We start from the raw sequence: 11,514 nt of genomic DNA, 5'->3' as shown, positions 1-11,514 counted from the left end.
GAGAAATTAACAGCACAAAGTTTCATTGATTGGAAACACCGCGGTCACGTGATCGGTAATCCCCTTTTGTCAGGTTGGACAAAGCTCACTGTGAATTTGGATGATGCTCAAAACCACAACAAAACAACTCCAAAGACAACAACAAAAATAATAATGTCTGGCCCATCTATAATCAAAATTAAATTATTTAATAAAATCATATCTTCCAGTCATAGTAATAGCAACAATACAATGCTTTACTGCTAATCTATATATGGATTTTTCTTTGTACGTCTAAAATTAAAAACAAAAGGAAGTCGATATTTAAGGTGCATCTTTATTTCAGGGGATGGGGGGAGATATTAATTTACCGATTCTTATTCTGATTAATTTCATAAACAGGAACAAATGCAATCGTGTCACACCACACAATAGTCTAATTTTAGTGCACACACAATGCAGAGCACTGAGTTGATCACATCTCACAGCAATACAGGGCGGGGCCTCATATTTTGCTTCTATTTTTAACCTTCCACACAGACAGACAGACAGAGAGACAGACAGAGAGAGAGAGAGAGAGGGAGCGAGACAGGCAGGTTGCTTTGTAAAGCGATTAGACACTCGGTGGTATTTTCACTCTGTCACTGTATTCAGAACATCATCTGAGCCCGAGGTGGAGACAAAAGCTCGACCAGCCGGGCCAGCAGCCCGAGGTACTTGGAGGGATGCCTGTGGGCTGCGAGGCTATCCAGACGTGATCTATTAATGAAACAGTATATTCTATAGATATGATATCCATATATGGTATATTTTTTATTTAAATAGCGACATATGCTGCAAGTAGGCTGTCACGTCTGTGTATCAAACTGAAATTAAAAACACAGGAAGCCACCCTGACCCTTCAGCCCTGAACTGTGTTCGCTCACGAGGATGAGTATTGTTCCATGTAGTGCCCATGTGCTTCTCTAGCTAAGTGAATTAGCCACAACTCTCATGTGAAGCCACATAATAAGTCAATGCTTTAAAGGCTGTTATAAACTGAGGCACAAGCGTCAACTTCATTGACCACCAAACGGTGCATGCTGTATCCAAAAGTGAAATATTGAAAATCAGAAACCCTGACACTCCTGGCTGCGCTCCACCGACCTGTCTGCACGTACGTGACGCATGGGAGGGGGGAGACTACTTAAAGGCGGATTAACGCTGGCAAGACATTAAATCCAACCTCCCTCCATCCAGGCGAAGCGCACAGCCCATCAACATGATCTGAAGATCGAAAATAGGAGGACTTATAGTAATCAGCCTTTTAGACTCTCATGACAAGGAAAAGTGTGGCCACGTCGTGGGAGCGCTCGGCACACACAGCAGGACGCTCGCTGGCGCTGCGCGCTCAGCACATAACCAAGCAGATAGCGCGCAGACAGACGGAGAGGAGCGCGGACGGCGGCAGCATCCCGTGACGGATGCATTTTTTAGCTCAAACCGGTCGTTTTGGACACTGACTACAACGAGAGTCAGGGAGGAGCAGGATAGGGAATAACGCGCGTTTTTTTTTTGGAGGGATTTGATCAGAGTGCCGTTGTGCTCTAGTCTTCTCCGGATGCTCAGAAATGGGGGAATGGACTATACTAGAGAGGCTCCTGGAGGCTGCTGTCCAGCAGCACTCTACTATGATAGGAAGGTAAGATGATGAGCAAAAACCAAGACCAACCGAAGAATCGCAGCAGCCTCCAGGATCGTCTTTAGCATGGTTCCCAGTCCCCCGTTTCTGTCTTGTGAACCAAGGATCTTCTGTAGCATGGTGCCCAGTCTTCCGTGTCTGTGTTGTGGATTTTTTCTGTCTTGTTTCACAGATTCCCTTTTTTTCCTCCTCCTAAGCGAGTCAGCTAAGTAAACCAGTTGGCAGCTGTCCTTTTCTGCACCTGGGATGGTGCTCCAAACAGCTCAAACTACACAACAATTCATGTGTCAATTCATGTGTTCACCCATCCACCGTTTCCCATTTGATGTTTGTTCGTGAGTTTGAGTGGTGCTTGTGCAGAGATTGAGATGTCTTTCCATTAACAAAGCTCACACATTAAAAAAAAAAAAAAAAAGCAACGCCGATTGCTTACATGTCATTTCAGCCATTGAGTCAAGATACACAACACAACACAGACACAACACGGCACAAAAAATTCAAAATAACACAAAAACAGTAAAAAAAAACCACACATAGCCTCTGTAGAGCGTCCAATTTCAGCACTGGACAGCTCCCTAAATCCAACACACACCCTCAGATCTGGACTGAGCGCTACAGAGACAGAGGCAGCGCACAGCTGTGCAAAATTTGTATCAATTTGCGAACACATACATACACTTATTTTCACATTGTGTGTTTGTTTGCTTGCTTTTTAGGATCCTACTAACAGTGGTGGTCATCTTCCGGATTCTAATCGTAGCAATAGTTGGAGAGACTGTCTATGATGACGAGCAGACCATGTTTGTTTGTAACACCTTACAGCCGGGCTGCAACCAGGCATGCTACGACAAGGCATTCCCCATTTCACACATTAGATATTGGGTTTTTCAAATCATCATGGTTTGCACCCCGAGCCTTTGTTTCATCACGTACTCGGTGCATCAGTCGGCCAAGCAGAAGGAGCGGCGCTACTCGACGGTTTATCTGACGCTGGATAAGGATCAAGATTCACTGAAGCGAGACGAGAGCAAAAAGATAAAGAACACCATTGTTAATGGAGTACTTCAGAACACGGAGAACTCCACCAAAGAAGCCGAACCGGACTGTTTGGAAGTCAAAGAGATCCCTAATTCGGCAATGAGAACTTCAAAGTCCAAATTGCGGCGCCAGGAGGGCATCTCCAGGTTTTACATCATCCAAGTGGTGTTCAGAAACGCGCTGGAAATAGGCTTTTTGGTGGGTCAGTACTTCCTGTATGGATTCAACGTCCCGTCCGTGTACGAATGTGACCGCTACCCATGCATCAAAGACGTCGAGTGCTATGTGTCCAGACCCACGGAGAAGACCGTGTTCCTGGTCTTCATGTTCGCCGTGAGTGGGTTTTGCGTGGTGCTCAACCTGGCAGAACTCAATCACCTGGGGTGGAGGAAAATCAAAACGGCCGTGCGAGGTGTGCAGGCCCGGCGGAAGTCCATTTATGAGATCAGAAATAAGGACTTGCCAAGAATGAGTGTTCCCAATTTCGGACGCACTCAGTCCAGTGACTCTGCGTATGTGTAGCTCTAAAAACCTGTAAAGAAATATATCCATGATGGACATGATGGACAGCTCCGCACGCCTAATTCGAGTCATGACTTTAGAGTGGGCAGATTTTTTTCATTTGTGGTCTTTTGAGGACTTCATGGCGAGCGTGGCTTCCACGTTTGTTGACTTATTTATTATTGCACTGATGCAACTTTTTAGTAACGTTTATACTCTGTAAGATGTGTAATGGAGACCATGATATCGCGTGTTCACATATTTACTCTTTGTGGGCTGTTCTGCTGTACTTGAAGAGAGTAAAATGCAAAAATTGCACTAAGAGGTGAACACTTGAGAGCTTGATGACCTTATCAAAAATGTGCTACAGACTTGACGGTGTTTTTAAGACTTTTTCTTTCCATCTTTGTTTGGCACCAACCCAAATAAATGGCACCCTACACAGTTGTTAAAGGACGAATCCACCATCCAGATTTATATATGCTCATAGATATATAAATCCTACTTACCATGTTGGAAATAAATCAGCTAAGTAATTTATGTCTTTTTGTTGCCTGTGTTGCACCACTGACCTTAACATATGTAACCATTCCATTGCTTTATAGCTGACTTGCAAAACAGTACATGGTAAATTTGCTGCAAATGCTAACGTCTGTGACTTCCTTAATTTATGACACACCAAAGCGCCCACTGCTTTTATTTGTGAAGTGTTTTCTTGCTTTTTTGTGTAATCAAGTGCCATACTTGTATATAAACATGATATATATGTATACATATAAATATATAAATATATAATAACCATCATGAAAGCTGATTCCCTGCTTGGATTTATGCTAAATGCCGCCCAATTTTTTATTTGCTTTAAATGTATTTGTTGTGAGTTAAATGAAAAAGAAAAAAGTACAATATATACAGTTTTCTCTGTTTTATTTTGCAAATGACTGGAAAAAGAAATTAAGTGCTAGTTTTTTTATATACAAGAAATAAATGTTTCCCTGAATCAAAGCTGATCAAAACTGAAGAAATAGCACAAATTGACATTTATATCAAAGAATGGGCAATTTAAATCTGCTCTGGTGCTACAGTTTTTTCATGGAATGGTTTTAAATGTAACCGAAACAAACCAGAAAAAAAAAACATCTCTTTTTTTCTGTGGAAAATAAAAGTGGGATTCATGTACACCAGAATCGTGTGAGGTGCAGTACTTTGTGTCTGCTGACTGACCTATCACACAGATTTATCTCCAGTGGAAGTTTCGCCTTGGTGCAGTGAAGATGTTAGCCACACCCACTCTCAACAAAAAAAGAGAAGAGAAACACCGCAGGACACACCTTGTACAGGATCTGATCACTCTGCAATGTTGCAATACTGATGCTGCTGCCATGAGAAAAAAAAAATCTAGGCTCATTAACACACACATTTTACACGGCCTGCATTAAATCCACCAGCCCTTAGTCACAGAATTTGACTGTGAACTTTAAGTTTGTGACTTTCCGTGCACTCTGCAGGAATGACAAAGAGCTGATCATGATTCTAAGTTCTGAGGTAGCTGCCCTTTCTGCAGCTCTGCACATCCCTTCTTCTTTCATTTGAGAAAAGAATGTAAGAAAGCAGCAGCTGAACCGAGGGAGAAGGTTGAATGTTCATATGAAGGTCAAAATGAAAACAAAAAGATGGAGAGAGAGAAAAAAGAGAAAGTGCTCAGGTGTCTGCCCACACAAAGGGGAGAGAGGGGGGGGGGGGAGGAATAGACACACAAAGATTACGATGAGATATTTGCAGCTGGCCGTTGCAGGTGATCTGGAAAGGGCTGGTCTCTTCATGGTTCTCCTGCCGGGATGACTCTGCAAAGCTGTGAGAAATCTGAGAACACGGGCACTGGCACATCCATCTCCAACTCAGCGGGAACCCGCAGTTTCTCCCTTAGTCATGAAGATGAAAAAAGAAAAAGAAAAGACAAAAAAGACGCTTGTCAACTTGGCTCTGATGCAGCGCAGTGCATGCGAGTGAGCATCTTTGTTTCCTCTCTGTCTACTTCTGTTTATTTTTACAATTTTAGTCTTCTGATCAATCACAGAGAGCCATTCTATCATCCACTTGAATTTCCCTCAAGATCAATAACATATATTTCTATAAAAGCATTAAAAAAAACTGTAAAGATTTACTCTTAACAAAACCACAGAAATGAAAAAATACGAATAAACCTTTTAGGGTCATAATAGTAACTGATCCTACTTTGAGATCCTTTTTGTAGTTTTAATTTCTTTCAGTGAGGTTTTAATCTAAATGTCAAATTATTAGTGTAAGTTTCAGTGCAGTGATGCATGCTGTCATGAATTAACATAATGAGTGTTGCAGGGCTCAGCAGAGATGAAACTTTACCTTTGCATATGCATTTCTTGCTGTCATGACAAGCCAGCCAGTTGCAGGCTGTACAGAGAGTAATTGGCTTGGGGACTGTGTGTAAAATGTACATTTACACATCTTAGACTATGCATACCTATGTTAAATGGATAAGAAACACTCTAAAGAACCGGTGCATTTATTTAATGGCCGGTCCCTCTCTGACAACCACAGCAAGAACACACACGAGGTTGCACGTGAGCTATTTTGAGACTACAAAGCGAAAAACAGCGCAGGAACGCCTCCAATTTCTTCTGATTTCAGGTGCACAGGATGAGTGCAGGGATTTTCAGAGACTTATATCCCCCTTGAATGTGAGTCATTGACAGAGAGACACCCTGACATTAAAAAGATGGTCTTGTCTCTGAGAGAAGAGTGTGCGCTTAAAAAAAAGAAAAATCCCTTCCTCAAAATATTACACCTACTCTTCTGCCTTTCCTTCACCAGACGATTTGGTTCAAACAGTTCACATTTAAATGGCTGCACATTTCATTCAAACATATCTCCACTTGTAGAGAGAGCACAGCATGCATAAAAGCAAAACATATCACATAATTAAACACAAACGCCAGGCGGTACACAGCATAACTACATGAATATTCAATATTTACATGCGTGCACTAAGAAGAAAGGTCTGATTTTAAATGAGCATAATGTGATATAATATTCTGAGGTCAGCAGGAGGGCTGCCTTTGCTCTGCTTTTATTGCTGCTGTATGAAACATTGAGTTCAAAGAGAAATTATGATGGGTCGAAATCTGACTGTTGCAGGTTTCAGAGAAGCAGAAGGAGCCAAATTTAAACTTGAAAAAAAAAGAGGGTCTTTCATTTCCTCACATTATTTCCTTCATATGATGTGTAATGTTCAAAACTTATATCAAAAAATGTAGAATGCTTTGTTTGAAGGCAACCTGATTCCAATTTCAGTGTTCGGCAGAGAAGTTTCAAATAATAATGCCTGAGTCCAAACTTCAAAGGGTGAACTATTCGTAGATGATTCTTAAATATTCCTCTTTTTAAACATGAAACAAGGTGAATGTAATATGAGTCAATTAGGAATCTGTGTTTATCAGTCAGAAACATTTGCAAGAAAACATGAAACTTTAGATGATGGACTTCATAGTACATAGGTTTTAGAAGAGCTCGTAAAGAAATATATATTTCAGTTAGTTGCATATCATTTCAGTTGAAGCGTGCGTCTGTTATGCAGGTCCAGGGGAGGTGGAGTGAGTGTTCGGGGTTTGATAAGCTGATCTTTATGTTTCATGGTTCTGTGTTTTCTTTTTTTTTCATGATTGAACAAAGAGAGTACATTCAGTGGGTTTTAGAATTGCAGATGTGCTCTGTTCTGTGACCAGGGTGCGCTTTCATTTGAGGGACAAGGCCAGACTGGCTCATGTGAGTGATGGAGCGGGAGTGCTGACACCTTTATTAACAATCATGGCAGCCACCTTACATCATGGTGACATCTCCCCCTGGGAGTAAGGTGTAAGACGGGGACATGTCACACAGCTTACGAAATGCAATTAAATCATTCTTAACAGCACAAGGGAGAACTGAAGCACTTTAATGGTTGTGAGCAACTGATTTTTTCACAACTTATATTTCTTTAGACGGTCACCTTATATTTAAAAATAGAGACAGTAAGTTAAAAGGAGCACAGGTTAATGCACATGCTGCACATTTTCCAGCAGGGTTGTACAGAAATAGGAACCAAATAAACCAGAACTTTCACCTGAGAGTAAATCCTGCAATCCTGCCCAACCCCCGCTGAACAAGCATGTCCTCCTTGTGTCTCCTCTTTAACCAATCTGAAAAGAGAGGGCTTGCTCCGGGGGGCGCTGCTTGAATTCTTCCCCTTTGCACAGATTACTGCATGAAAGGGGGAGAGCAAACAGAAGAAGAAACGGTGAATGTGGCTCTTTTTGATCCACCCAGCCAGAAGCAATGAAATTAGCCTGGTTTCTGCAGCACATATGCACGGCATAGCATGGCACAGGAAGATATGGCAGACGCTGAGACAAAACGCTCTTGATGTTTGCACCCATGTGGGGGAAGCAGCGGTAAAGCATTTGCACAGTGTGATCAAGTTTCAAACTTTCTCTCCGCCAGGGGAGCAAAAGCAGCCGCTGTTTTCTGTCTGTAAAGTCGTTGTCTGTCTCCAGCCCACAATGCATTCTCTCCCTCTTAACTGCTCTGCTTTCCAGCAGTTCAAAACACCAAAGTTTAGTTATGTATCCACACTTTGGGTCTTTTTTTTTTTGCCTTCAAACTTCACTGACTTGAACGAAATCTTCCTGTACAAGGACAAAAGGACAGAGAACATTTACAGACTTTTCACAGATGGATTTTGCTGGCTGGTTGCTGGTTGAGCTGTATTTGCCCAAACAGACGGCTTTGGTTGAAAATAAGCACTGGCACTGACAAAATATACCTGACAGACCTGAAAGCAGATTATTCCTCATCCATTTTTTTTAATGTGACCCCAGGATTAAGAACATTAGGGGATTATACACAGATTTGTCAACTGGAGGATCATGGTGGGACAGACAGCACCTGGGTGAGGACACAATGCACCCAAAAACCTGATGTGATCCTCGTCTTTCACAGCAGGTAGGTCAGGTGCAGATAGAGTTAGTCCAGGTGAAGTTGGAACTTTTTAGAAAACATATCCTCTCTGCAATTTACTAATTATTTTCTCTACATTCAGCATTTTTCTGCTAGCGTGGCTCGAGCATTTGGAAGCAGCAACCTTCTGCAGCTTTTCGCCACATTGCACCAACTTGCCCTGGTAAAGTAGTTAGTCATTAATGCAAAACAGCAACACTGCAGCAAAAACAAAATGCTCAACAAAGCCCTTATTGTGACATCTTTAATTTCCCACCAGAGATGACAGTTCAGTCTGACACCTCTTGCTTTTTCTAAATTTCTACGCCTGCTAGTCTCCTTTGCATCCCCTAATAGCTTGTACTACACACAGCCCATCGACCCTGATAAATGTTTAGGTTCTGCACCATTACGCAGCCAATAAAAATCAGCGGCTGGCAACTCCTAATCGGACACAGAAGCATTCGCCGGCCAATTGGACTCGTAACGATATATAGGAGGTGCAGAATGGCAGAGTGTTCAGGAAGATGGAAGAGACACAGGGGCGGAGGTATGGAGATATTAATTTACAGCTACACACTCGGGAATGCAATCACACGCACACAGGGAAGAATATGAATCACTTGTGTGTATTACAGAAGCACACAGGGAAAGAAGTTAATACCCATCTTGTAAGATTTGCGGCAGCAGAACAAAAGGACCACCTTCTTACTTGTAAGAGAGGAAGCTTCTGCAATCAAAAGGAAGGCACACTGTGAGAAAGAGAAACAAAAAAAATGACACAACTGTCATGACTTGGATGTGAGTTTAGTTGATTGGTAATCCGAGGGGAGGAATGAGATTACACAATGTGGGATGGACTCAGCGACTCTGCAGCTGCTCTGGTTTGTTCATCATCTACTCCACCTGACTGTGGTTTACCTTTGCACTCTGCATGAACCACGCTGCTGCCTGATGTTTCTAGGTTGATTTACTGATCTTCATTGTTTCCTTCCTCCACTCCTTTCCTTCCTCAGAGCTTTATCCTCCTCCTCAGGAATCCACCTCTTTTTCTCCCACTCGCTGTTTTATTCAGCTGATTCCTTCACCACCTCTCTCATCTCTTTCTTCCACCTCAGAGTGTGTCTGTTCTCTCCCTTCCTACCTCCACCACTCATTCACCCATCCCCCCACTCGCTCGTTCTGATGTGATGCCACTTTGTTGCAGAATCACGTCGTTGTTGTTTTACTGAGAGAGATACGAGATCACACTATCCACAACAGCTTCCTTTCAGTCTTATTTATGCAGAACTATAAAAAACACCATGATCAGGTTTTGATCAAAGGCCTGAAAAAGTATTCAGGCTAAATCTGGCTATGTGTTTGCTGTTATAGCAAATATGAAAACCCAATCCAAACATACCTATTATAGAGGGAAGATCTGCTACAAGAACATATTAACCGTAAAACAAAAATATGCCCTATGAATAGAAATTATTTATTTTTTAGTTTTTTGTAAAAATGTACATAAAGGAAGGACGTGTGACTAGCTGATCCAGTAAATTAAAACATACTGCTGGTTGGCGACATTTCCGCTGTAGCCAACACACCTCCATCCCCCTTCCTCTCGAGCTGCATGAAGGAGTTAAGCGCAAGCTGTGGACAAAAATGTCCTTTGCTTGAGCTGCAATTGCCCGTGGGCTGCATTGTGTTGTGAGCAAGCTAAGGTTAGCACTCTTTAGTTAGCTCGTAGCATACATTGAATATAAATTGAAACCGTGATCTAACTGACCGTGATCTAAAAACCCCTTAGTGAGATCAAAATAGGCAATTAGTATGTTATTCTTCTTTTCTCACCTTTAATGAAAGGAGGAGTTAGACATCCTGTCCATGTAAACACAAATGATGTAAACACAGCTCAGGCAACAACACAGCTAGCAGGACTCACGCTTCTCACTTACTGTCAACAGTCAGGACTCAGAGAGAAATCCTAACCAGGGCCCCCAAACTGATATACCGTAAGTTAAATAGACAAAGCTCAGATCAGTCTCTGCTGGAACTTGTCTTCATGTGAGCTTAAAGTTGAACACATAAAACTGACTCATTTTCACGCTGTGGTTTATTCAAGGAAATATTCTAACCTAGTAATTTTCTGACTTAAAGTTGGGGTAGGCTAACTTGGAAAAATCAACACTAGATGTTGTAAGTATCCATTCTGAATGTGTCCTCTTTGTTACTTCATTTACATATATCTCTTGTTTACATTCACTTCAGTTAATGAGGTAGATTATCTGTAGACTTGGCAATAAATACATTTATAGAATGAACAAATTCAAATGAAATCATTACCCACCCTATCATTGTGATGCAGATTCTTACATAAATCTTATCTGCTCGTCAGCTATGAACAAAGCATTTGCCCAAAATGACCTTCATGGGGACACTTACACCCACTTTTCCCATGAGCCTCCAAGCCCACATGCTGAGCTGCTCTCTTCTCAAATGAAGGCATGGCTGCTGGGAAATTGATGCAGAAACGTATGCTGGCATTCTTGTTGTCGAGGCGTTAATTAGACTGAGAAGTCTTGTCTAAGACTCTCCTTCCAAGCTGTCCAGTTACAGACACACACACATGCATACATCCCCCCTGACACTCTCACACTGACACACACACACACAGCTCTGCGTGCCAGAATATGTCTTAGCTGTAAGCAAACTGATATGTGGGCATGAAATTCCTGTTGATCAGAAAAGATCAATTGTAATCTTAGTGTCATTAATTTCTCAGAAGGAGCTTCTGTAAATTTGTGAGTTGGATGAGATTATAGCAGCCCGGCTTTGGCGTGCAGAGAGTGTTGGTTGTGCTAATGACTCTGGGCTTTCGCATGCCAGCTTTTTTCTGTGTTTTGTACAGCCAAAGGTAGCACTGCCACAATTGCAAATCAGAATCAACAAGATGGATTTGGAGGCTGAGAGAAAAAAAAAACTGTAGATACAATTTTAATGAACAAGCAACCAATACACACTCAACAAAACAAGCAGTATCCTTGTTAACTGATGTCAATAAATGACATTGTAAAGGGATTTATGTCAAACATAGTCTTTGAACATAAAACCTGATCGATTCAATTGTTGTGGGAACAGTTACGAGAAGAGAGTGAGCTGGTAGTATTATTAGCGGGGACACTTTCACGCTATAATGTGACAATTTGGTTGAACTTCGAACAAATGTGTAAACATTTAGGGTTGTTGCTAGCAAAGGTTGGGCCAGCCTTAGGCCTGCTAAATATTTAAATATACACCAATTATGGCGTGTGTTCACAGTT

The 11,514-nt window shown here is 41.8% G+C and overlaps 1 protein-coding gene across 1 annotated transcript; it reads left to right on the top strand.

Annotated features, from left to right (window-relative positions):
- The first annotated feature begins 1,182 nt into the window (after window positions 1-1,182).
- On the top strand, window positions 1,183-4,386 carry LOC306840232 (gap junction delta-2 protein). The gene is made up of 2 exons (XM_079369378.1): window positions 1,183-1,660; window positions 2,377-4,386. The coding sequence occupies exons 1-2, from the start codon at window positions 1,590-1,592 to the stop codon at window positions 3,218-3,220; spliced, it is 915 nt and encodes a 304-aa protein (XP_079225504.1). The 5' UTR covers window positions 1,183-1,589; the 3' UTR covers window positions 3,221-4,386.
- Window positions 4,387-11,514: the final 7,128 nt, after the last annotated feature.

Source organism: Symphodus melops, assembly GCF_947650265.1.
Source record: "Symphodus melops genome assembly, chromosome: 19".
NCBI lineage: Eukaryota > Metazoa > Chordata > Actinopteri > Labriformes > Labridae > Symphodus > Symphodus melops.
This window is presented reverse-complemented; position numbering and strand designations above follow the sequence as displayed.

Bases quoted from the DNA above. Each gene is read 5' to 3' on its own strand.
- LOC306840232 (XM_079369378.1), top strand. From the start codon at position 1,590: ATGGGGGAATGGACTATACTAGAGAGGCTCCTGGAGGCTGCTGTCCAG. The intron at 1,661-2,376 runs GTAAGATGATGA...CTTGCTTTTTAG, and splicing joins CACTCTACTATGATAGGAAG to GATCCTACTAACAGTGGTGG.